Source organism: Salvelinus namaycush, chromosome 2 (assembly GCF_016432855.1).
Source record: "Salvelinus namaycush isolate Seneca chromosome 2, SaNama_1.0, whole genome shotgun sequence".
Classification (NCBI taxonomy): Eukaryota; Metazoa; Chordata; class Actinopteri; order Salmoniformes; family Salmonidae; genus Salvelinus; species Salvelinus namaycush.
In genome coordinates, this window is record NC_052308.1 from 45,072,664 (window position 1) to 45,100,563 (window position 27,900).

A 27,900-nucleotide genomic window follows, 5' to 3' on the forward strand; every position below is an offset into this window, starting at 1 on the left:
CACACGGTACTGTTTCGTTCGTTCGTTCGTTCGTTCGTGCGTTCATGTTTTATATGTTCTCAAGTTCAGGTCTGTTCACGTCGTTTATTGTTTTGTAGTTTGTTCAAGTGTTTTTTCGTCTTCGTTTAATAAACGATAGTATGTATTCAAACCACGCTGCGCTTTGGTCCGATCCTTGCTCCTCCTCAGACGAGGAGGAAGACGAACGTTACAGAGGGAGAGTGGGGAATGTAGAATGTTTACATTCTGTCAGAAAATGTTATTGTTAGATATCAGGGAGCCTATGGAAAGGAGAAGGGCCACAGTCTGGTACAAGTCAACAGGACAGTCGTGAGTTGGGGAGGAGTGAGAAATTTGGGCCGAGGTCGGGTCAGATGTAGTGAGGAAGAACAGATATCACTAAAGTTCTGTCTAGCAACAGAGGTGTATTGGCTGTTCAGACGTGTAAGGAGGAGACTCAGCATAGGAGGAAGTGTTAAATACCAGTGCTTGTGTGAACATGTCTTTGTCTGTTCAGCTGTCTGACCCTTTGGGTGAATAAACTTGTTTTGAGCTTTTCATAGTTGTCTGTCAGTTTTTACCCTGTTACTTAGAACCTAACAATACCATCATCCCAGACACCCTAGACCCACTCCAATTCACATACCACCCCAACAGATCCACAGATGACACAATCTCAATTGCACTTCACACTGCTCTCTCCCACCTGAGAGGAATAGCTATGTGGGAATGCTGTTCAATGTCTACAGCTCAGCGTTGAACACCATAGTACACTCCAAGCTCATCACCAAGTTTGGGACCCTTGGACTGAACACTTCCCTCTGCAACAGGATCCTGGACTTCCTGACGGGCCACCCCCAGGTGGTGAGAGTAGGCAACAACACCTTCCGCACGCTAACCCTCAACACAGTGGTCCCTCAGGAGTGTGTGCTTAGTCCCCTCTTGTACTCTCTGTTCACCCACGACTGCGTGGTCACGCATGACCTCAACACCATCATCAAGTTTGCTGATGACAACGGTGGTAGGCCTGATCACCGACGGCTATGAGACAGCCTACAGGGAGGAGGTCAGAGACCTGGCAAGTGGTACCGGAGCATCGAGTCTCGACCCAACAGGATTCGTGACAGCATCTATCCACAAGACGGCTAAATAGTTCATCAAAACGGCTACCCAGACTATCTGCATTGACCCTATTTTTGCACTGACCCTATGCACACTCATAAGACTCCACCCACACACTCACCACACTGACACTCTCACACACACACACACACACACACACACATTCTTTCACACTCATCAAAAATGCTGCTACTACTCTGTTCCTTTTTTACTCTTGTTATTATCTATACCATGCCTTCACGTACATATCTACCTCATTGATCTGGTACTGGTACTCCCTGTACATAGCTTAATTGTTGTGTATTTTCATTCCTCTTTTAAATATATATTTTTTTACTCTGCATCGTTGGGATAGGGTTCCTAAGTTAACATACAGTATTACGGTAAAATCTACAGCTGTTGTATTCAGCACATTTGATTTGGAACATTTCTCTGTGACAAGCCACATTGTTTTTCTACCCCTCCCCCTTAAGCATACACCCCTCCCAGACATATGTCCATTGTAGGGTATGTGTGTGACTGTGTGTGTGTGTGTGTGTCTGTGCGTGGAGGAAAGAGGGTGTGTGAGATTAGGAAGGTGGGAGAGGAGAGGAGGCCATAAAATACGAGCCAAAAGGAAGCGAGAGAAAGGAAGTGGGAAGAGAAAGAGAAAGAGATACAAACAAGGCTGTGTGTCGATTGCGATTTTGAAAGTCGTAGCCCAAATTCTTCCGGATAACTTGCCAACCTACAAAAGACTGTAAACTTGAGTGTGACTCTGTGGAAATAAGAGAAAAACAAGCAGCGGGTTTACAAGACAGACAGAAGAAGAAAAGACTCAATGCATGCGATGGAGCAGGGGAGCGTTCAAGAGCATGGAAGAAGTAGAAAACTGTCCAAGATCTGGGTGATAAATGAACATGTTCGAGTGGGACTCGCAGAAACCCTCAGCACCTATGTCATGATGGTAAGAGAAAGATAGAGAGAGAAAGAGAGAGAGAAAGGGTTCGAGGACACCATCAACCTCTCACTTCTTAAGGGCAAGGCCAGACTGGCCCATAAGATTTGATCCGTATCCGTGATTTCCAATGCTTTCTCAATGGGAGTCATACGTTGATGACCGTCAACGTATTTTCACGGACAAAAAGTTCAGATGAGTTGAACTTTTGATGGGCCGACGGATACGTAACCATCCGCTTAGCCAATTAGAAAAGAGGAGGTGTTTTACATCACTTACATCACACACTTCACACAAGCAAGGAGAAAAATGTATCCGTTCTAATTTGGTGTCCGTATCCACGCGTCAGTCTGGCCTCGCCCTGACTCCCTTGCTTATTTGCATTTTACATTTGCATGTAATATGTTTTGGTTGTTGCATATTTCCAGAAAGACAAGGATTATAAATTAATAAATAAAATGTTGTATTTAAAGGTATTTAGTATTACTAGTTTATTACTACTAGTATTACTACTAGTGTGTAAATTCATTGATAGATTTCCACTCAACTGTGATTCTGCTTAGAAATATTCATACACATTGCATGATGCAATACGCTCCCCATGTAGATGCTTATCATGTGGCATTGGTTGTCACTGTCATGCGCTTGACCCTGTGATAACACGGCTGGCCAGTTGGCCGCATGCACTCTCTCTCTCTCACACACACGCACACGCGCACACGCACACACACAGTCCCAGACATGTGGTATTGGGTCCCTTGCGAAAGCAGTCAATAGTCTCATAGCCGGGGTCTGCTGCCTGTTTGTCACATGCCTGACAACGAATCCTATTCTTAGAGCTTAGGACACAGACAGAAGACACACACGTGGTAGTTGTGTGATATTGTCTTTACTACTATACAGTAATTATATAAGGAGCTTTCCCTTTCCTTTGTGACTTACCTACACTAAAAAATAGGACGATGCTGTTGTTAATCTTAAGTGCTTTTACTGAATGGAATGATTGAAAATGACACTGTTAAATTTGTCAGAAATCAAATAACAAATTTGACAGATCAATGTGATTTTTTAATTGATTAAAAGGTTCTAAAACGCTTTCAACACCTCATGCGCTTGCACATTGAATAGCATTGGGGGAAATGTAGCGGAAGCAGCCATTCAGAAGAGTTGGAGGCGTGGCTTATTGGGGTTGTGGCTTTCAGTTGGTTCTTTTTGCACACCCGTGAGAGTGAATGTCATTCCATGTAAATCTGGTCTTTGTAGTCGTTTTTTCACCAATAGCATCAGTAACCATACTAGCATAATTATATCTGATACAAAAGATCCTGATATGGTTTCTATGTTACTGTACACAATGCTTGGTTATGATATTGTGGCTACTAAATGTGGAAACATTATTTTGAACCAACTTAATATCTTGATTTACAGGGAATTATTTAATTGCTTGTAACCCAATTGTTGAAATTGTTATAGGTAATTCCAAATGAAAAAGTGAACTTGGAACAAGATGAAAAAATGTGTTGTATTTACATGAAATATTCATTTCTATTAGTTATATATTAGGTTTATGAGTGTTCAAATAAATAGTTTGCAACTTGAAATATAGGTTTGGTAATAATCAAATTCAACAGTTGACATTGAATCATATATTTGGTTTCAAAAACGAATTTACTAGTAACCAGTTAAAATATTTTTGGGGGGGTTGATCCAAAAGAGTAACCTTGGGGCATACGTGTGGGTTGGAAGTAAGTCATCACCTTAGTGACCTACATAGATACAATATTCATACAATAATCACATCCCCCTAAGGCCTAAACTGATTATATTCTTATAACTAATTAGGTACATCACTCAAAATGAGTTGACAGGTTTCAAGGATAAGACGTGATAATTACCTTAAACGTCGTAAAGAGCAACTGAGGGCAATGAACAACTTCTCTAGTAGAAAATGGCCTATAGAGCAGTGCTATTATTCCGATGTTTTTTGTTCTAGTGTCAAAATTGCTTACAAAGTGCAAATAGGATAATTATGGTCATAAAGTCAGTCTCATCCAAAACGGAGATTTGTAAGATAATTAGGAGGGGAAAGTATGTCATGGAATCAAGGGTGCCATAACAGTTTTCCTTGGGTTGGGTTTATTTCAATCCTGCCCACACTCCCACAGCTAATCATAAATTTGGAGCGCAGCTGCACACGACCCCATCGTAATGCCCATGGTCAATTTGGTTTGACATTCGATATCCCTATGAGGGCTAGTTAGGGACAATCAGTAAATTACACAATGTACATGGGACAGTCATTTTAAATGTAAATAGCTCCAAATTTCAGTGACTTAAAAACCTCAAACAACTATTATTTGTAGAAATTCAGATACAAATACAGCTCAAAGATGAGCAACATTAACATATTGTCACATTTACATTGTATAATTTTGCATTTTTCAAACACCTGAAAAAAAAAAAAATCCAGGAATCTACAGCCATAATCATTCTGCCTAATTCTATGTAAAAAAACAAATGTATATTTTTCTCCATAGGTTATCCAAGGATACCTCTTTCCAGCAGCATACCACCCTGCATCCCACTGCTGGCTTGTTCTGGAGCTAAGCACAGTTAGTCCTGGTCAGTCCCTGAATGGGAGGCCAGATGCTGCTGGAAGTGGTGTTGAAGGGACAGTAGGAGGCACCCTTTCCTCTGCTCTAGAAATAATATCCCAATGCCCCAGGGCAGTGATTGGGGACATTGCCCTTTGTAGGGTGCTGTTTTTTGAATGGGACATGAAACGGGTGTCCTGACTTTCTGTGGTCACTAAAGATCCCATGGCATTTATAGTAAGAGTTAACCCTGGTGTCCTGGCTAAATTCTCAATCTGGCCCTCATACGGTCACCTAATCATCCCCAGTTTACAATTGGCTCATTCACCTCCTCTCCCCTCTAAAAAATAAATGTACCTGTTCAATTGTCATTTTAATGATGGTGTCATTCTGACTGTTGTAAATCACACATCTAAATATACTGCAATAACATGCCTAAAATGTCACATCCAAATTACAACACAGTATATGGGACCAAACCACACATCAATACAGGCACAAATCATGGCATAATAATTAACACACAGATGTCATGATAATATCATAAGGTGCCAGATTAAATTGAAACCACATATTTTTCTGCATACCTCTTGAGCTGTCTGTATCCCCCTAACATCTGGATAAAAGGTGAAAGGAATGTGAGTCTTATTGAGTACATTAAGTAATTGTACACTTTCCTAAATTCTAGCAACTTTGCCAGCAGCCTGCCAGCTAAGATACCGTAATTAGACAAGCTACTCTAAGTTGATTGGTAGCCTGAAATGACTTAGTAGCTAGTTATAAGGTTGGGAGATTGGGAATCTATCTAGCTGGCTAACTAAAACCAACTCCATAAAATGGCTAGGTGTCTTGTATAACATAAAAATAATATTTTTTTTGTTTTATTTATTCATCAAGAAGGAATCAATAGGAATCAACATACCTCCTGTGACTCCTGCCGATCATCTGCAGCTAAAATCAAATCAAATGCTGTGTCTTTGCTCCATGGTGGCCTTGGAAGGAAACACTTACTAGGGAGAATGGGGATACTCTTTGCCTGGTCCAGTCAGTGTGCCCCTCCACAAAATACCGCTGACAGATATTTTTTTATAAATAATTATGTTTAAGTTTAATAAGTAATTTAACATCAGAAAAATTTAAAACTGGACAAATCTGAGGGGGAATGTGCTCTTGTGCCCCCTATTGACATGACGCCTCTGCAAGAGACACTCACATCAAAGACGCATCCAAGACCCAAATCTAGTTCTCATTCACATTTCCTAATGAGGGAATTGAAACTTGTGACAAAGCTTGTTGGAAGATTTATGAAGTGACATGTTTTTACTTTAACAGTAATCCTTTGTTTAATTGAGTTAGTGAATCCAAATGCACCAGAAGGAATACGTTATGTAGACCCACAAACCAGCTTGGATGTATTCAGCTGTAATAAATTATTGTAATCAATTCTCCCAGTGCCTCTCTGGATGTCTGTTTTTGACGGGTTGTGTTTATGTTGTGTTTATATTCAAGGTGTTTGGCTTGGGCTCTGTGGCACAGGTCGTGACTGGACGGGGTGTATTCGGAGAGTACCTTAGTGTCAACCTGGGCTTCGGCCTGGGCGTGGCTATGGGAGTGCATATTGGCGGGAGGGTCTCAGGTACATAACACAACACCACTCCTTTTGTCATGGGTAATGGTTTAAATTGTTTTCATGTATGGTGCCTCTTATACAGCACATTTAAGTGCAAAAGGAAAATACTTCTCTCTCTCTCTTCCTCTACCTCCTAGGGGCCCATATGAACGCAGCAGTATCATTCTCCATGTGTCTCTTTGGTCGTTTGGGTTGGAGGATGCTTCCAGTCTATATCCTCAGTCAGCTGATAGGCTCCTTCTTGGCTGCTGGGACCATATATTCCCTTTACTATGGTAAAAACATAATGACAACATTTGGGAAATCATACAGCCAGTACAAGGAAGCGCTTGTGTGCATTAAACATCACTATGAGGGCCGGAAATGTTTGTTTCAATATTATTGTTTGAGATACATGTACATTTCCCAACCTTAACACTTGAAATCCTACAGATAGTAGTAGTGTGTTGGTTGAATATGGTTATGAGGCGCTGTGCAATGCTGTGAAACTTGCTTTGTCACTGTATTTCCAGATGCCATATACCACTACTGTGGAGGGAATCTGACTGTGTCTGGCCCTAAGGCTACAGCTGGGATCTTTGCTACCTACCCAGCAACCTACCTCTCACTTCATGCTGGATTCTTAGACCAGGTAAGCATCAAACGGGTAATTCAACCCCATTTTACTCCATAAAGACACCTGTTGAATTGGTTTGTCAAGCCAGTTTACCCTGATCTATATTTTACTCTGGACGTTCATCTCCCACTGACAGAGGACAACTCAAGCTATCTCTGCCTTTTCTCACCAAGTGTGTGTGTGTGTGTGTGTGTGTATGTGTGTTAATTGTGTGTAGTCCAGGTATTAAGCACATAGGGGGGAATTCAGACCCGAGTTTTGTGCACGTAAATGGAACTTCATTTCCTTTTTATGCACTTTTCTCTCAATGCGTAGTCTGACCTTGAACTTAAGCTTGGGGAAATGCATGTGCCAGCCAGCTATACGTTTGGGGTGGAGATCACAGAAATTGAGGTGTGGTAGAGGTGTGTCTACAGATATCTGTATTCTGACCTTGACTTAATTCGCTCAGAATTCCACCACTTTTGCGCTTGGAAACCATGAATAAGGTCGAGCGAACCTGTTCGTTCCAAGTGGAAACTCATACTTCATTTTTTTTCAGATAGAAATAACACCTTTCTAAATGCACTGTAATTTATAAATTGATAAGAGCAATTGATAAGAGCTAGGTAAATGAGCAATCTGTTTGGAGAAGAGGGTTAAAAAAAAAAGAAGACTTTTCCTTCAGATCGCTGGAGAATGTGAAACCAGTCATAGAAGCAAACTAAAAGCATGACAAGAATTTCTGCCCTTTTCCAACGGTGAAGTACAACATGCTGTGACCTTATGCATCATTTTAATTGTATGGCCTTTTAACTTCCAGTTATGAAACTTGGAGATGCAAGCCAAATGGGTAGGCTACTGCAGCCTGGAGCATGTGATGACGATGCACAATGACAGTCACACCAAATGTAACCTTTGGGCACTCTCGAATGTTTGAATTATGTCTCAACTTTCTCTGGTTCCTTCTATTTCTATCATGTTCTCAAATGTCAGTAATAACCACACATATTGAACTGCCAATTTAATGTTAGTTTCCTTCATTTCATTACATCACTCAATTGAATTGCATTGTTTTGTTTGCCTTCATATGCTTCCTCTGTAAACGCTGTCACGTCCGTGTGGTTGTAGCTGAGGATCTCTAGTAATAGTTGATCATGTTTAATGTCATTTTTTTAAACATGTAGGCTAATTAAATCCTTATGGAGTGGCAGACCAAGTCTTAATAGTTTGAACCTGGCGCATGGCGCAATACTTGGTCGTGTTATCACACAGTTCTATTACAATTACGTGTTTGGTCTCTCACTTTGGGTAACGTCTCGTTAGGGGCAGAGTACAGGAAGGGGCGGAGTCTATGAAGATCCATTCACACAAGGTCTGTCATAGACTTCCTATATAAGCGGCCATATTCTGCTCCCATCTTTAATTCTTTCATCTTCCTCACGGATTCTATGAAGATCCTCTACTCTCCTCAGTAATATCCTCTACTCTCCTCAGTAATATCCTCTACTCTCCTCAGTAATATCCTCTACTCTCCTCGACTTGGACCTCTGCTTTCCTGCTAACCTGTCCACAGGTGGACCGTCAAAGAATCCATCGCCGAGCGTTGGACAGCAGCTTATCGTCGAGAGGATTGACCTCACAGTGAAAACTACTCTCAGTCTCTGGTTCAGCTAGCGCCACACGGCTAGCTCTACCTAAACTACCTGCTTCGCTTTGCTTATTCCTACCTAGGGGGAAAGAGAAAATATCATTTTTGATAGCTAACGAAGATCATACCTTCTCTTCAGCTAACAGCGTGCTGGCTTTGGCTAGGTTACTAACCCACGAGGTGAACTCTAGCTAGCCAACGAAAGGACTACTAGCTACACAGCTACAGCGTCGACCAGCAAACACATAGCCTGGGTGTCCATACCGGAACTATGGCTAATTCTACCCCTACACAGGACGAGACCAGCAAACGCGCTGACCTACACCCATGCCCATGTGGGGCAATCATGTGGGGCAGGGATACCCACACCCTATATTTCGACTCTCTAGGGCTGGAGCATGCCCAGACAAAGCTCACTAACCTGAGTCCTGCGTGTATTGTAAGGAGTTGCCGAAGGCTATCCTCAAGCATCGAGTGCGACAGGCTGCCGCCCCATGCTCATCTTCCTCACAGCTTTTGGGTGAAGAGGCAACTCAACAACCCCTGCCCCGTCCTGTCTGTACCGAGGTTGACAGGGATGAGGTTATGGACAGTCTCCCCCCGGATATACGGTTTGACGACCTAGCATTAGGGGAAGATGACTTGATCATAGATGAGGATGAAGACGACATCCTTCGTCTCCTCCGTGATGGAGAAGAAGAGGGGGAGGAGGACACCCTGGCTCCCAGACCCACACAAGGAAGAGATGTCCCCTCTCCTACCCTGGGGTACGGGCTCGTGGATGTGTGGAAACGGGCTGCAGCCAAGCTCAAGATTAGGACACTGAACGTCACCACTCTACTGATGGCATATCAGGGTGAGCTATTGGAAGAGATGGGCAACCTCCTGAACAAGAACGAGCCCAACCCATTGCTCTGGGAAGAGATCTGTGTCGTCTCAGACCTCAACCTCCGTGCCTCCAGGGGTGCTATCCAAGGCTGTGGGCGTGTCATTAGCCTTGCAGTGGTGGGGGATAGAGCCCTGTGGCTGAACCTGTCCAGCCTCACGGAGAAGGAGACGGCAGACTTCCTGGATGCTCCTATTGAGCCAAAGGAACTGTTTGGCCCTAATGACTGGAACTGTACAGAGCAGAAGGAGAAGCTTCCAACTTTTGCCTGCCCCGCCAACCCGGGTCCCACCCCGGTCCAACCTCCACAGCCATGAGCCAGCGTGCCTACTCAGCAGGAAGAGGCCAGTACTCCTCCGCCAGGGGCACCAGGCCCAGCAGACTGCTAGCCCACAAGTAAGTGTTCAGACTAGAGGCAGACGAAACTGGGGGCAGACGTTCCTACGCAGCAGCCGCTTTGAGGTCACACCCCAACGATTCCCCTGAGGGGGAGACCGTCCTAGGGGTCCTTCCACAGTGGCAAAGGGGAGCAGAGCACAGCTCATATGGTGTCCGGCCCTTCACCCTCTCGGGCTAAAGACTTTTCACCCGACGCAAATTGCAAGAGGGGCATGTCTATTTTGTCAGAACACTTTCCCCCTTGCTACAACACATTGTTTTGTGTCTAGACACAGGGAAGATGGAGACAGCCCACTTTCCCCCACAGTGCCCTTCATACTGTAGCTCTCCACTCGACACCCTTGTTTGATCTGTCAGAGGCCGGAAAACAAGGTTTCAGTTGCCATGAACACTGCCCCGTTCCGGGTTCATTCACTGCCTTTCAATAAAGGTACTACTGTTGCACTTAAGCGTTTCGCAAATCAAATCAAATCAAATTTTATTGGTCACATACACATGGTTAGCAGATGTTAATGCGAGTGTAGCGAAATGCTTGTGCTTCTAGTTCCGACCATGCGGTAATATCTAACAAGTAATCTAACAATTTCACAACAACTACCTTTTACACACAAGTGTAAAGGAATGAATAAGAATATGTACAACACATATAAATATATGGATGGGCGATGGCCGAACGGCATAGGCAAGATGCAGTAGATAGTAGAGTATATACATATGAGATGAGTAATGTAGGGTATGTAAACATTATATAAAGTGGCATTGTTTAATGTGACTAGTGATACATTTCTTACATCCAATTTTTTATTTTTAAAGTGGCTATAGATTTGAGTCAGTATGTTGGCAGCAGCCACTCAATGTTAGTGATGGCTGTTTTACAGTCTGATGGCCTTGAGATAGAAGCTGTTTTTCAGTCTCTCGGTCCCAGCTTTGATGCACCTGTACTGACCTCGCCTTCTGGATGATAACGGGGTGAACAGGCAGTGGCTCGGGTGGATATTGTCCTTGATGATCTTTTTAGCCTTCCTGTGACATCGGGTGGTGTAGGTATCCTGGAGGGCAGGTAGTTTGCCCCTGGTGATGCGTTGTGCAGACCTCACTACCCTCTGGAGAGCCTTACGGTTGTGGGCGGAGCAGTTGCCGTACCAGACGGTGATACAGCCCGACAGGATGTTCTCGATTGTGCATCTGTAAAAGTTTGTGAGTGTTTTTGGTGACAAGCCAAATTTCTTCAGGTTGAAGAGGCGCTGTTGCCCCTTCTTCACCACGCTGTCTGTGTGGGTGGACCATTTCAGTTTGTCCGTGATGTGTACGTGATGTGTGATGTGATGTGTACTTAAAACTTTCCACCTTCTCCACTACTGTCCCGTCGATGTGGATAGGGGGGGTGCTCCCTCTGCTGTTTCCTGAAGTCCACGATCATCTCTTTTGTTTTGTTGACGTGGAGTGTGACGTTGAGTACTGAAACATGGCCGGATGATGACGCTATGCATGTAGTACTCAGTGGATTCTCCATGCAGCGGCAGGATCGTACCGCGCCTTCGGAGAAGTCGAAAGGAGGTGGAGTGTGTTTTTTCAGATATAACAACTGGTGTGCTGCTTCAAGTGTGAAGGAAATCTCGAACTTTTGTTCACCTGATATAGAATACCTAATGGTAAGCTGCAAACCCTGTCTTCTAGCAGGAGAGTTCTCATCCCTAATTATCACGGCTGTCTACATCCCGCCTTAAGCCAACACCACTCTGACATTCAACAAACTGTATGGGGCCATAAACAAAGAAGAGATCGCTCCCACAGAGGCAGCGTTTCTGGTGGGGGGAGATTTTAACTGATGGAGACTTAAAACCGTCCTACCTCACTTCTGCCAACAAAACTCTAGACCACTTTTATTCTACCCACAGAAATGCATACAACGCCCTCCCTTGTACCACCTTTGGCAAATCTGACCATGACTCAATTCTCCTGCTTCCTGTTTACAAGCAAACGCTCAAACAGGAAGTACCAGTGATGCGCTCACTACGGAAGTGGTCAGATGAAGCAGACGCGAGGTTACAAGACTGTTTTGCGAGTACAGACTGGGAAAACCATGGATTACAGGCAATATCCACACTGGGCTAAAGGCTAGAGCTATCGCTTACAAGGAACAGGACACGGACATGGAAGCAATCAAGAAATCCCGCTACGAACTCCGACAAGACATCAAAAATGCAAAAGGACAATATAGGAGGAAGGTGGAAAAATCTATTATACCGGCGCTGTCTCTCGTCGTATGTGGCAGCGCTTGCAAACGATAACCGATTACAAAAGTAAACCCAGCCATGAGTTGTCCAGCGATACAGAACTCCCAGACGAGCTAAATGCCTTTTATGCTCGCTTCGAGGAATATAACATTGGGATTTGCGTGAAAGCTCCTGTTTTTCCAGATGGCTATGTGATCCCTCTCTCTGTGGCCGATGTGAACAAAATGTGGATTGATCGTGGCCTGTAGGAGAAAGAGGGGAGAGCACATCTACATCGACGGGGCTGTTGTGGAGCGGGTGGAGAGCTTCAAGTTCCTTGACGTCCACATTACTAAGGACCTAACATGATCCACACACCCGCAAAGTCGTGAAGAGGGCACGGCAGCGTCTCTTTCCCCTCAGGAGGCTTAAAAGATTCTACAGCTTCTTCAGATTCTTTTGAATCCTCAAAAGCTTCTACAGCTGCACCATTGAGTGTATCTTGACTGGCTGCATCACCGCTTGGTATGGCAAATGCACCGCCCGTGACTACAAAGCACATGTGACAAACATTTTGATTTGATAACACAACTTCAGTAAGATAACAATAGCATACAAGGAGTGTTACTATGACTTCGGCAGTGCATGGTTGGATGAACCAAGTCCGGGAGGAACATTTTAAAGGCCTGCCTCTTTTCGAGGAAATGTTGCCGTTTGCAAGCAAATTTTCTGCAATTCCACACATGTTGCCATGAGGCAGAAAGAAAACTTTGCAGTTATAAAGTTTAAATTACAATGCATTTTATGTTAAAAAAAAGTATATAATAATAATAATAATGTTTGGCCTATGTTTCCCAGAGTTAAGAACATAAATTGTATTTTGAATAAAATTACATTGTATTGTATTACACCATCTAAACTTGTTCCACTGATCTTTGGACAAAATTAGTTTAGTAATATTCATTTGAAAAATTAAATATGTATAAAAACAGTTATTACTTTTATTTTAAGATCTGGTCACGGACCCCCTGCAGTAGCCTATCTCGTCCACAGATACCACTTTGAGAACCCCTGCATTAGGTAACCTTAAGTTCCATGGTCAGTGCGGGCAATGGGCCAGGGTATACTACTGTACACTATTCTCCCTATTATAATTATATGTTCACTATTAATCAAAACAGCTGTTTTTTTGTGCGTAAAGGCTCTCTGAATTTTTCCATGAAGTAGCCTACCTACGGTTCATGAAAACTTCCCTAAACATACTGTAAAATATCAGTGTTTTGAAATCTAGACATGGGTTCTGAACAGAGACAAATATGCATGTTTTGATGGCTATCTTTCATTGATATCCATTCTGAAAGCATTTTTCATAGGCTGCATTGTAATGTTGTGCCTATCAAATTCAAGTTAAAAGGTACACATTATTTAGAGGGATTGCTTAAGATGAACAGAAAAGCATATTGAAGAAAAACTCTGATCAAATTGGTCGACCCAGTAGGTGTGTTTTTGTTGGATTGAATTAAATGTATTCAGCGCGTGCAAGAGAGCCACACCTGCAAACCATGTTATGCTCATGCATATGATAAGTCTGAATACCAAATACTGAGAAGTGCTTAAATCAGAATGAAAAAAGGCATACATTTCCTAAGTCTGATTTGATCCCATAGTGTAAATCATGGTTGTTTTACTCTCTCACAGACCGTAGACATAACAACCTAATGCTGTGTGTGTGCTTTCTCGCTTTCTCGTGTGCTTTCTCGCTGTGTGTGTTCCAGGTGATCGGCACGGCCATGTTGTTGCTGTGCCTGATGGCTCTGTCTGACCAAAGGAACCAGCCTGCTCCATCGGGGGGTGAGCCCATCGCTGTGGGCCTGTTGGTACTGCTCATAGGAGTCTCTCTGGGGAGCAACAGCGGATACGCAATCAACCCTAGCCGTGACCTGGGACCTCGAATCTTCACCGCTATAGCAGGCTGGGGGCCAGAGGTGTTCCGGTAAGACTGGAGGGGAGTAAGACTTGGTGGTGGTCAATTCAGGTTTCAGTTTTGGTTCAGTTAATTAGTTAATTGATATTAAATTTGTGGATTCAAAAGTGAATTGGCCATTTTCAGAACTGAGTGGATTGAAAAGTGAATTGACCCCAACCTTGCCTGCTAGTCTTGCAAGGGCTTTTTATCTTAGTGTCTTCAGAAAGTATTCACACCTAAATAAGTTCAGGATGTGATGTGCTTAACAAGTCACGGACCACAAACATTAATACATTGCATGGACTCACTGTGCACAATAATAGTGTTTAACATGATTTTTGAATGACTACCTCATGTCTTTACCCCACACATACAATTATCTGTAAGGTCCCTCAGTTGAGCAGTGAATTTCAAACACATATTCAACCACAAAGACCAAGGAGGTTTTCCAATGCCTCGCAAAGAAGGGCACCTATTGGTAGATGCGTTAAAAAAAAGGCTATGATAAGAGAAAACTGAGGAGGAAACAACAAGATTGTAGTTATACCACAATACTAACCTAATTGACAGGATGAAAAGGAAGCCTGTACAGAATAAAATATTCCAAAACTAGCATCCTGTTGCATAAAGGCGCTAAAGTAATACTGCAAAAAAAATTGACAAAAAAAGATAATTCTATAATAATATGAATTAATTAATTGGCAAAGCAATTCACTTTTTGGCCTGAATACAAAGTGTTATGTTTGGTACAAATCCAATACAACACATTACTGAGTACCATATTTTCAAGCATAGTGGGGGTTGCGTCATGTTATGGGTATGCTTGTAATCGTTAAAGACTGGGAAGTTCCTCAGGATACAAAAGAAACGGAATGGAGCTACTGTAAGCACAGGCAAAATTCCAGAGGAAAACCTGGTTCAGTCTGCTTTCCACCTGACAGTAGGAGATTAATTCACATATAACCTAAAACACAAGGCCAAATCTACACTGGCGTTGCTTACCAAGAAGACAGTGAATGTTCCTGAGGGGCAGAGTTACAGTTTTGACAAATCTACTTGAAAATCTATACCAAGACCTGAAAATGATTCTCTAGCAATGAACAACAACCAATTTAACAAAGCTTGAAGAAGTTTGAAAATAATTATAGGCAAATATTTTACAATCCAGGTGTACAAAGCTCTTAAAGACTTACCCAGAAAGACTCACAGCCACATTTATATTTGATAGCATTCAACCTATCTAATCAAGATATGTGTTTGATTTATCATACATTTTTTTAACCAATGTTAGAAAAAAAGCAGGGGTGTGAGAATACTTTCTTTAGGTAGTGTATATCAACAAACTGGCAGGACTAAGATTGCCTTGGTGTTTTAGATTAGCAACATTCACACGTTTTGCCTTCAGAGTTTAGCCAGGTGTTGATGGCGGTGTTGGTAGAATGTTCAGTGGTTCAGGGGTCAATTACAGGACAGTAGAGGTACTTTGGAGTGGACAGTCTGGTTTCCCATGCCAATCTGCATTATTTCCTCTGTCCTAGCCAGTCACTTCTTTTTGATGTTTCTTTGTACTGTTCTGTCCTCTTGTTCCTACCATAACAGGAAAAGAGCTGTGCCCATTTGTTGTGGCATCTGATTTGATCTCACCCTATTATGGCATCTAATTGGATCTCACTGGCCAGTTACGTTCCAATTTTGGTAGCAACAAAAAATAAGTCCCTCTCATGATATGGTTCAAATGATTTTGGGGTTATTCGACATTGCAACTGACATGACACATTTTGGGTAAATTGTGACTGACTGATCTACAAATATAAATGTGTTATTTATGATAATTTGTACAGTCAGTCAGTCTACGGTCACCTTCAATATCAGCTGAAATGTCAAACAAGCCCACTGTGATAATCAGGAAAACTTGTCAATCAGGAATTCTGATAGGCCTGTTATGGGAGCGCCTGCTTGAAATGACAAAAATATTGAATTCAGATCAAGGGCTGCCAAATAATACAACATATAATTAAATAGGACAAAACTCCAAAGCTATTTTTGTTCATATGACTGACTTTGACCACTGTAACCAATCTCCACACTGTTGTCTCTCTTTCTCTCTGTTGTGCAGGGCAGGTAACGGCTGGTGGTGGGTACCTGTACTTGCCCCCATGGTGGGAGGAGTCACAGGGGCTTCCATCTACAAGGTCTTTGTGGAACTGCACCACCCCTCCCCCTGTGAACACAGGAGGGAAATAGAGGACGAGGCAGAGGAGGAAGCTGCCCCTCTGGATATGCAGAAATACCTCAGCCCAGAGGTGTGTGTGTGAGGCACCCCTGCTATGTGTGCACACACTTGCTACACCCAAAGTAACTAAAGAAGGATCCAATGGAACAGAAACATTGGCGAACAATTGGGGATGTAGTTCTGAGAGGACACTGATTGGACTGGTTATTCTCTCGACGGTCCAAGTCCAAGTGACAGGCAGTCCAGAATGAATTGTGAAAGTGAAACAACTGTGAAACAGAGCATGAATTCAGTTTGGCTTCCAGGCGAAGGATGAATGAGACCACCTCTAACAGAAGTCAAAGCTGCATATAGAAGTTGCCTGTAGGTACAAGTCTAGGATCAGCTTACTGTAGCTTACCCCTCAACCAATAGAACTATGGAGCCTTGAAACTGATGGCAAAATGCGAGAGACTATGTCAAGAATGTAATTGGCGCTCATTACTCGTATCGGTTTCAAAGCACAATGCAGCACATCTGAGGACACTGGAGTAAATCTGGACTCATTAAAATGGCCATCGACAATAACACAGGTTTAGCCGAAACGATTCTCATCTGCCTTTAATAGGAAATACATACAGCCATAGACACAAAAGGGAAATAAATAGGATCAACAGGATGGCCCAAGGCTTCACAGGGAATAGCAGCATTGCTAGAAAAAACATGTCAGGCACACACACACACACTCTCAGGAGAAGAAGCATTTATAGTGGTATAATACATAGCTACCGTTTCCCTGCCATTACTTACTCGAGAAGCCAAGCGCTGTAGCCCCATTAGCTAGCACATAGAACGTTAGCTTCAATATTCTGAATGGTAGCATAGCAGCCAAATATGTTGCTTCCGGGCCCTTTTCACCCCACTCAAGAAACAAATGCAGGGGAAACACTGCCATAGCCCATTGAATATGTATTTATTTTGGTGGGGGGAGGGTGAAGTTTCCTTATCGCCTGCCCCCACTATGCCTCCCCGAGCTCCCTTGCCCCTTGGTAGTGCCCCCCACCCCTCCCTGGGCCGACTGTTTCTTCTTCGGGGCGGGCAGCTTTGCTTTGCCCCGGAAGGCTTTGCTGGGGTCCAACTTGTTGACAGGCGGCTCTCCGGCGAGGTCGGCCAAACTGGGCTCACAGTGGAAACTCAGGGGCTGGTAGAGAGACGCCCACTGCTGTTGGGGAGAGAGATGACACAAGCACAATGGGTAAAGTAACTAACCAAACAAAAACTCATGGCATTATTTCCTACTGTTAAGCTGTACTTATTTAGGTTTGCGTGCTGAGAGAAATCTCTTTCATGAGACGGACTTGTTTTAAACATATATAACAAACCTTATTGTTAAGTTGTCTAATCAAAAAGTATAGCTACACATTTCTAAGTTGCTTACTACAGTATAACTAATTTTAGGATACACTTAAATGACTAAAATACTAATATTTTTTTGTGAGGCCTAGTCAAGGTATGTAAGGCCGACTGTGCAATGAAACAAATGCACTTAATGACCCTCCATAGGGTCAGAGCTTGGGGGTCAACGTACAACATACCTCAGTCACACTTTCGTTCTAGGCCCTGTTTTAGCTGATGTGGCCGGAAAGTGATGATACATAGCCTAACTGGGGTATGTTATGTTTGACATGACTATATATTGTACATTGAAAGAAACAATAAAATCTATGTTTACCTTGTATGTAATGGATCACCTTTTTGGCTGTGCTGATTTAGTTTTTTTACCTACATACATGGTAGCAGGCCTATAATACATATCATTGTAGATGTGTTATGTATTGCATGTAGATGTAATTGTAAGAACAATGGTCACTATTTTCAAGTGCTCTTAGACACCCAAAGTATTCTCTTAAATGTTGTCCCAATTCCAACAAAATCCCATAACCCCAGCCTCGCTCCTTCTAGGGCAGTCCTTCTCAAATAGTGGGGCGCGCCGGAGCGATGACAGGGGGGCGAGTGTGACCCCGGGGAACATGCTTTTTTTTGCCGCAGGGAGCAGGTTTTTTTTGCACCGAACAAGAGCACACAGCACAGAGCAGGAGATATGAAGTGCAGATAACAAACCCTTAAGAGACACCATAGAAAAATATTTAACAGGGATGAAAAGAAAGGCGGAGAGAGACGGAGATAATGAGACAAACGTAAGTCTCCCGAAAGCTAAGACGAGGAAATATGACGACGCGTATGTAGCGCTTGGCTTCACTGTGACTATGGTGGGAGACGGGGAAAGACCGGTAAGTTTACTGTGTCTAAAAATGTTGGCAGCGGACAGCATGAAGCCAAATAAATTAAGGCGTCACTTAATTAAGGCGTTAAGACATTACACCCCAATCACGCTGATAAGCCGCTTGAGTTTTTTCAGCGAAAACGTGCCGAATATTGCCAACAATCGTCCCGCTTTGTGAATGCTACTTCAGTAAACCAGCGAGCACTGTTAGCATCATATAAGGTGGCGTACCAAATTGCTCAGTGCAACAAAAAAAAAACTCCATAGCAGAGGAGCTGATACTGCCTGCAGCATTAGACATGGTCTCTGTCATGCTGGATGACGCAAGTGCTGCAAAAATAAAAACTATCCCTCTGTCCAATGACGCTGTCGCCAGACGTATAAATGACATTGCTAACGATCTTAAAGAACAGCTGATAGATAAACTCAAAGACAAACGTTTTGCCTTACAGTTCGATGAAGCAACTGACAGCAACAAAGACTGTTTGTTTATCGCTTATGTACGTTTTGACATGACAAACTCCCTGTGTGAGGATCTACTTTTTTGTAAATATGTCAGAGACAGAGCCACAGCTGAAGAGCTATTCAAAATGCTGGACTGCTTCCTGACTGAGAATGGGCTAAAGTGGGAGAACTGCATTGGTGTTTGCAGTGATGGTGCACAGACCATGGCAGGGATAGAAAAGGACTTTGGGCACTCATCAAGAAGGCCTCACCTAATGCTGAGTGGACACACTGTGTTATACACAGAGAAGCACTGGCATCAAGGCACCTTTCCTCTGAATTAAGTGAGGTTATGACTGACATTGTAGGTGTAGTCAATTTTATAAAGACCAGACCACTAAAAACAAGAGTCTTCTCTGCTATCTGTGAGGAGATGGGAGCTGAACATCAAGCTGTGCTGTTTCACAGTGAAGCAAGGTGGCTGTCACGAGGAAAAGTCTTGTCCCGAGTTTGAGCTCAGAGAGCAGATAAGAATGTTTTCGGAGCAGGAGCACAAGTATGACCTCGCAGAAACATTTAGTGATGAGAACTTCCTGGCAAAACCTGAGTGACATATTTGGAAAGCTAAATGAACTAAATCTACAGCTTCAAGGGAAAGATAAACACCTCCCTCAGGTCACAGACAAGATCAGCTCTTTCACTCGAAAGCTTGCAATGTGGGGCAGGCGACTTGATGAAGGAAATACTGATTCATTCGAGAACCTGCATGAATTTGTTGACACTACTGACTATGATGCCACCTCAGTGATTCCATATATTAAGGAGCATATTTCATCACTGATGGGATTCTTTAAAAAGTACTTCCCTGAAAACAGTTCCCAATATGACTGGGTGAGATCCTTTCAATGCACCGGCTCCAACTGGTTTCAGCTCTGCAGAGGAGGACCAGTTCATTGATATGACGTCTGACTCCACATTGAGACTGAGGTTCACAGCCAGAATTCACTCAGTGTCTGTGATGAGTGTAGAGAGGCAGTATCCACTCTTAGGGCAGAGGGCCATGGGCATTCTTCTTCCTTTTGCAACATCTTATCTTTGTGAGACTGGCTTCTCTGCTGTTGCTGCACTGAAGACCAAGTACAGGTCCCAGCTAAACATTGAGCAGGAGCTGAGAGTTGCAGTATCATGCTTCAAACCCCGCTTCGAAAAGCTGTGCTCTGCAAAACGTGCTCATTGTAGCCATTAATCCTGACTTCCTCATTTAGATTTTTTTTTAAATCAGCAGAAATTGTTTTATTCATTTTTGTTTTATAGGTCAGTGTTTCATATATTGTGCTCCTGAGTTAATGTTGCTGATCAATTTGAATGTATTATTATTTATTGATTATATTTTATTTTATTTTTCAGTATCAAATGGTCAAAAAATGTTTACAGTTTAAATAAGGGTTGGTTTTTTTATTTATTTTTTCAGGCAAATTGATTTAAGTCTTAAGTCTTAAATTTAAGTATTTTCTGTTGACTAAAAAACAATGTTAATAAAGTTATTCTTTGTTGTAAGTTGATCTATATTTCTTTCGTTTTTCTTTTTTTGTTTTCTTTAATGTTAATAAGGATACGATGTTATGCAGAGGTGTACTTATAATAATTTCATAGACAAATTATACTATTTACAGTCGCGGCGGAGAGTTGGGGGGCGCGAAATGTTTACTTCTTCCTAGGGGGGGTGTAACAGAAAATAATTGAGAAGCACTGTTATAGGGGGTGATGGTGTATTACCTTGGCCTGGGGACTGGGGCCGTAGGGGGTGAAGGCGTTCTGCCACTCTGGCAGGCCTAAGTTGGTGATCATCAGGCGGTAGTAGGCAGTGAAGCTGGGCGTTAGGTAGTGCCAGTACAGAGAGCGATCCAGGAACCACACCTCACACTTCTGGGCCACCACACCTGGAACCAAACAGCCATGGGACAGAGAGCAAGGGGGATGAAATAATTATGGGCACATTCCCATGAATATTAACCAGTCAAAATCCATTTAGCTTTTTACCTTTCATAAAGTGTGGTGTAAAATATGGCAAATGGAAATTGTCTTCCTCTCTTATTCTTTCATTATATTTTACACACACATTGCATGTGGCATATCACATGGGTAAATGGGAAAGTACCTTTTGTGCAGTCTTTGTAGACCAGGCAGACTTTGCCATTCCCACTGCAGGGGTCCAGCTCAAAGATACGGCTCCTGGAATCAAAATGGGGCTCCGCCGGCCCACACTCTGACTCTGAGGGAAACAGAATGTGTGAATTGTCTGTGTGTCCTACTGTGTTAATTAGATAGTCCTATCTATACATGACGTAGCAATTTATGGAACATTTGCTTCCATGCCCCGTATTCTACAATATGTCCAACATTTCGACAAGGAACCCATAGCTAGAAGATTCAGTATACAATAACATTGGAGGCTGAAACTAAAGAATCCACTAAGTAGCTGAATGAGGTGGTGTCACCTTCAACTTGTTCTTCGTCCCAGTCCAGGTCAGCCAGTGAGGGTGCGTTGGGGAGGGAGAACACTGACGATGACTGGCAAAGAGGACGCAGGTTGGCCACACCGTTGAGCACCATGCATCCTAAAGGCACAGACTCATCTGGTACAATATAGAAAAGAGTGTCACAGAGAGAAGAACAGGTAGTGTTCAGTTGTCTGTTCTTCTTTGGATGTTTGGAGCTGAATGTGTCACTGTCAGGGTTACCTACTCTCGAGTTTGGCACTCCAGGTAAGGGTGAAACCATCCGTTGTGAGATAAAAGTCTCGGAGGTCCTCGGGCAGAACACAGGTATTTTTCTGTAAACCGCACAAACAATGACAACACAGAAGGGTAAATTCAATCACTTTTTCACAGCACCCCTATTGATTTGAACAAAACTTTCCATACATATTTGCCCATTGTAGAAGTGATCAAAACGTGACTATTTGGAACTGAATCAAGAGATAAATGTGCTCAAATTTGACCCATTTTGCATACCCTACCATGAGACATCCATGTCTCATCACTGGAAAATATAAATGGTTGAGATTTATTTAATTTAAGGGCTTACAAAACAGCGTTGTCAAATTATTTTAGAATTTCGTAAGAAAAAAAGTTTTACATTTTTTAAAAGTATTTTTAAAAAATTGCATATGTTTTAGCTTCAGTCTGGTCTTTGGCAGTTTAGCAACTTTTCAACAACTTATTACTTTTTATCTACTTTGCAACTACTTGGCATGTTAGCTAACCCTTCTCCTAGCTCTAACCCTAAACCTTCCCCTAACCCTTTTTGCTAACCCTAACCCTTTAACCTAACTCCTAAACTTAATCTTAATGCTAACCGCTAACCTAGGTAATGTTAGCCAGCTAGCTATCGTTAGCCACCTAGCTAGAATTTGTAACATATACGTTTGGCAAAGTCATAATATATAGTGCATTTGGAAATTCGTAACATAATACGAAACATGGCCCATCAAATCACTGTTTCATGTCTGTCAGCAGCAACTGTGATTAAACACTACACTCTTAAAAGCCATGTTGAATAGGGGACAAAGTTAAATAACTTCACTAGGTAGGCCTACGTTGGTTGGAGAAAAGTACATTAGGTCTGCTTACCGCTATGTTTAACCACCTGTACAAAGTTTCTACCGATAGCCTAATGTTTACTTTGCAAGCTATCGGCTAACAATGCATCGGCAAATGCCCCCTTCTGCTGCTTGACAGGCATAGCCCACAAAAGATGGAAAATTAAACCTAAATCACCCATACTTGTCAAGTATAGTTCACTTTTATATCACTCAAATATCCAAATAATAGTGACCAATATTGAGAAATGACTAAATCAATTGGTGTTTACTGATCATGAAAAGCATGTTGTTCTGGCTGATATGCTCTTCAAGAGGTGACCAAATAAACTGAACAAAAATATAATATGCAACATGTGGTGTTGGTTTCATGAACTGAAATAAAAGATCCCAGAATTGTTCCACATAAACAAAAATATTATTTCGCTAACATTTTTAGCACAAATTTGTTTACATCCCTGTTAGTGAGTATTTCTCCTTTGCCAAGATAATCCATCCACCTGACAAGTGTGGCATATCAAGAAGCTGATTAAACAGCATGATCATTACACAGGTGCACCTTGTGCTGGGGACAATAAAACGCCACTAAAATGTGCAGTTGTCACACAATACCACAGATGTCTCAAGTTGATGGAACGTGCAATTGGCATGCTAACTGCAGAAATGTCCACCAGAGCTGTTGCCAGAGAATTGAATGTTCATTTCTTTACCATAAGCCACCTCCAACATTGTTTTAGAGAATTTGGCAGTACGTCCATTCGGCCTCACAACCGCAGACCACGTGTAACCATGCAAGCCCAGGACCTACACATCCGGCTTCTTCACCTACGGGATCGTCTGAGACCACCCACCCGGACAGCTTATGAAACTGTGGGTTTGCACAACCGAAGAATTTCTGCACAAACTGTCGGAAACAGTCTCAGGGAAGCTTATATGTGCTCGTCGTCCTCACCAGGGTCTTGACCCAACTGCAGTCCTTTTTGTATCCCTCGTTGACTGGTTCGTACCTATAACATTCTCCATTCAGGCTGCATAGGCTTCAATTTCCTCCTCAACTTTATTTAATGGCGAGAAGGCCGAAAATGCGTACTTTCCTTATGAAACACCATTTTCCACCACCATGCTATAGTGGCTAAATGCTAATCCCGGATATTGTGTATCACGTTTAGCCAATCCGGTTGAAAACTATCAGACCATGAGTTCTGCCTCTTTTAGGTCAGCATTATTAGCATCTCATTTTGGTAGGGTGACCTGATTTGTCTAATTATGAACAATATCTTTGCCCAAACAGATTGTGAACCCAACTGATTCTAGGGGGGGATACATTGAAAGATCATTTGGGTTGGATGTAGAGGCAGATTTGAACTATTGTATTATCTGTTTAATTGATTTGGTCAGAACACGGACTTGGGGTGGAGCCAATGACATTCACAATCGAAATCTCACTCCAAGCTACAGTATGTTCAAAAGTTGGCAGGCCTGCTGCTGCAACTTGATTGCCTGCAAATGATAGACAACATCCGGGATTAGCATTTAGCCAGTATAGCATGGTGGTGGAAAATGGTGTTCCATATGGAAAGTATGCATATTTTCCTATTATTTTCCACATTCTCACCATTACATAGAATTAAAGGGATTTTGGCAATGAGGCAATTTATTTACTTCCCCAGAGTCAGATGAAATTGTGGATACCTTTATATGCCTATGTCCAGTATGAAGGCATTCGTCAGAGGTAGTTTGGCAAATACTAACTAGCATTAGCCATAGACTTCCATGCATTGCGCTCTCATTGGTATAATTCCAAAGTATCCATCTAGGGAGGCAATCAAAGCCTATGCAGCCTGAATGGATAATGTTTTAGGTACATACCGGTCCACGAGGGATACTAATGTTTTGCAGGCTGCATACAATGCATATGAAATGACAACTCAATATCGTCATCTGCCGGCCTTTGGGCTGGGTCCATTAAGTCACTTTCTGACCACTTCTTCCATGGGCAAATATGTATGGAAAGTTCTGTTGCTGTCAAAAAGTGATGCTATCAAAAAATGATTGAATTCAAATGGATTTACACAGAATTCCCTCCCAAACCGGGATAAGAACCTCTCTCCCTCCACCTGTCCTACACTGACATGATGGAGAGAAGGAGCCATTTTAGTATTGAAATGCAGCCAGCCTGTGTTTTTACCTGTTCCCATGACAGCAGGCATCGCTTCTCTGCAGGCTCCCTCTCTACAAAACGCACGTCCATCACCCCGGGCATACTCTCTGTGACACCAAAATATTATACAGCAGAAAGACAATTAATGTTAACCACAACTGTAATGCAATGAAGGGGGGAAAAAATCCTAACAGGACGTCCCAAACAGGCTTCTAGCGAGCAAGCTAGCCTAGCAGCAACAACAACAGGTTTGCTAAATCAAACGCTAGCAAGCCAGCGAAAATGAATGCTTACCAAGTACTCTGGTAATGCCGAGTGTCAGCCTTTCAGCGACCCCTTTACATGTTAAACCTTCCTTTGTCTCCTCCATTTCAATAATTAGAAATCACAGCAGAGAAATATTAATATAATCCATCTAACAGTTCATTTTCTGGAGGAGTCGCAGATTATCTTCTTCTCTGAGATTTTATGGTGCACCACAACTATTGTTGTATTGCCGCCCCCAACTGGACGGGGTGAAGAAAAAAAGTACATTCATTATGGAGAAGGAAAAAACATGAATCCACACATACACTATTACAACAACAAAAAGCATAAAAACATCTAATTCATTCCGTTATTAAAAAACTCCATAGCTCCCTACACATGCTCTTGGGCCTGCGAGGGTTGGACTGCACGAGACAGAACTTGATTGTAGCTCCCCTCAGTGATCATAGATGCGGTAAAAGAGTAAATAGAAGGCATTGACCAGATTGCTCACATTCAACAAATCTGATCTAACAAAGTCATCAAATCCGTCATGATTTATGTATTGTAACAGGCCCACAATGTGGTTACTTAAGCCAGATATGGATCTATTTGACTGTTTTCGCTACATAACATGTAGAAGTTGTCCTTTTTAAGGTTTTGAAGAAGAGACTGCTAAATGCTAACTCCCATTCGTAAACTGGTTAGCATAGCTAGCATACAGAAATCGGTGGTGGTAGTCAAAGTAGTTTTTAACTGTAATGCAGTTGATTGGTAATGATGACATGAACATGTGTTGGGGTTGACTTCCATACAAGCATTATACTAACATTTTTACCTCAACATTGTGTGAAATGCATATAAATAGCCAAAATAAATGTAGCCATATTTTTCTCGGGGGCAATGAGGATACTCGCATCTTTCCCCCACACATGGCAATTCCATTCCAGTTTGATTGACCTCTTTACCACAAATTTGAAATGTAATGTAGTTTTAAAAGCATGAACTAATCTTAAAATTGGCATAGATGGGTAAAGAGGTCAATGGAACTTGACCCCAAAAATGAAAATGCCAAGGAAATGTGTGGGGGAAAGATCCCAAATCTCCTCATTGCACCCTAGCACAACTTTTCCTACATTTAGGCTAATATTTCTATGTGTATTTCACACTATGTTGAGGTAACAAATTCTGAGTATAATGCTTGTATGGATGTCAATCCCAATACATGTTCACACTGTGGGCCTGTTACAACACATCAATCATGACGGATTTGACAAATATCCACAATTTTTTTGATCAGATTTGTTCAGTGTGTGCCAATCTGGCTTCCTTCTTCTGTCCCCCACTAGTTGATGGGTCGTTCTCGAACAATCTTGGTTCACTCCAGACCTGACTGCCCTTGACCAGCACCAAAACATCCTGTGGCGTACTGCATTAGCATCGAATAGCCCCCGCGATATGCAACTTATCAGGGAAGTTACGAACCAATATACACAGGCAGTTAGGAAAGCAAAAGTTATCTTTTTAAAACAGAAATTTGCATCCCCTGTAGCACAAACTCCCAAAAGTTCTGGGATACTGTAAAGTCCATGGAGAATAAGACCACCTCCTCCCTGCTGCCCACTGCACTGAGGCTAGGAAACACTGTCACCACCGATAAATCTACGATAATTGAGAATTCAATAAGCACTTTTCTACAGCTGCCGATGCTTTCCCCCAGGCTACCCCTACCCCGGTCAACAGCTCTGCATCCCCCACAGCAACTTTCCCAAGCCTCCCCCATTTCTCCTTCACCCAAATCCAGATAGCTGATGTTCTGAAAAAGCTGCAAAATCTGGACCCCTACAAATCAGCTGGGCTAGACAATCTGGACCCTCTCTTTCAAAAATTATCCGCCGCAATTGTTGCAACCCCTATTACTAGCCTGTTCAACCTCTCTTTCATATCGTCTGAGATCCCCAAAGATTGAAAAGCTGCAGCGGGCATCCCCCTCTTCAAAGGGGGAGACACTCTAGACCCAAACTGTTACAGACCTATATCTATTCTACCCTGCCTTTCTAAGGTCTTCGAAAGCCAAGTTAACAAACAGATCACCAACCATTTCAAATCCCACCGTATCTTCTCCACTATGCAATCTGGTTTCCGAGCTGGTCATGGGTGCACCTCAGCCACGCTCAAGGTCCTAAACAATATCATAACCGCCATCGATAAAAGACAATACTGTGCAGCCGTATTCATCGACCTGGCCAAAGCTTTCGACTCTGTCAATCACATTCTTATCGGCAGACTCAACAGCCTTGGTTTCTCAAATGACTGCCTCGCCTGGTTCACCAACTACTTCTCAGACAGAGTTCAGGGTGTCAAATCGGAGGGCCTCTTGTCCGGACCCCTGGCAGTCTCTATGGGGGTGCCACAGGGTTCAATTCTCGGGCCGACTCTTTTCTCTGTATACATCAAGGATGTCGCTCTTACTGCTGGTGATTCTCTGATCCACCTCTACGCAGACGACACCATTCTGTATACTTCTGGCCCTTCTTTGGATACTCTGTTAACTAACCTCCAGACAAGCTTCAATGCCATATGACTCTCCTTCTGTGACCTCCAACTGCTCTTAAATGCAAGTAAAACTAAATCCATGCTCTTCAACCAATCGCTGCCCGCACCTGCCCGCCCGTCTAGCATCACTACTCTGGACGGTTCTGACTTAGAATATGTGGACAACTACCTAGGTGTCTGGTTAGACTGTAAACTCTCCTTTCAGACTCACATTAAGCATCTCCAATCCAAATTAAATCTTGAATCAGCTTCCTATTTCGCAACAAAGCATCCTACACTCTTCCTGTTAAGGTAAGGGCTGATTTCAAGGTTTTACTGTTAACCTATAAAGCGTTACATGGGCTTGCTCCTACCTATCTTTCCGAGTTGGTCCTGCCGTACATACCTACACGTACGCTAC

The 27,900-nt window shown here is 42.7% G+C and overlaps 2 protein-coding genes across 2 annotated transcripts; one reads left to right on the forward strand and one right to left on the reverse strand.

Annotated features, from left to right (window-relative positions):
- Positions 1 to 1,768: 1,768 nt before the first annotated feature.
- On the forward strand, positions 1,769 to 17,946 carry aqp7 (aquaporin 7). Its single transcript, XM_039014139.1, has 6 exons — positions 1,769 to 2,068; positions 6,163 to 6,289; positions 6,421 to 6,558; positions 6,796 to 6,914; positions 13,806 to 14,023; positions 16,113 to 17,946. The coding sequence occupies exons 1-6, from the start codon at positions 1,943 to 1,945 to the stop codon at positions 16,309 to 16,311; spliced, it is 927 nt and encodes a 308-aa protein (XP_038870067.1). The 5' UTR covers positions 1,769 to 1,942; the 3' UTR covers positions 16,312 to 17,946.
- Positions 16,803 to 25,162, reverse strand: tpgs2 (tubulin polyglutamylase complex subunit 2). Its single transcript, XM_039014130.1, has 7 exons — positions 24,993 to 25,162; positions 24,726 to 24,805; positions 21,682 to 21,769; positions 21,435 to 21,572; positions 21,095 to 21,208; positions 20,713 to 20,876; positions 16,803 to 17,430 (listed from the first exon to the last, which is right to left on the reverse strand). Exons 1-7 carry the CDS (start codon positions 25,066 to 25,068, stop codon positions 17,212 to 17,214), a joined length of 879 nt encoding a protein of 292 aa, XP_038870058.1. The 5' UTR covers positions 25,069 to 25,162; the 3' UTR covers positions 16,803 to 17,211.
- Positions 25,163 to 27,900: the final 2,738 nt, after the last annotated feature.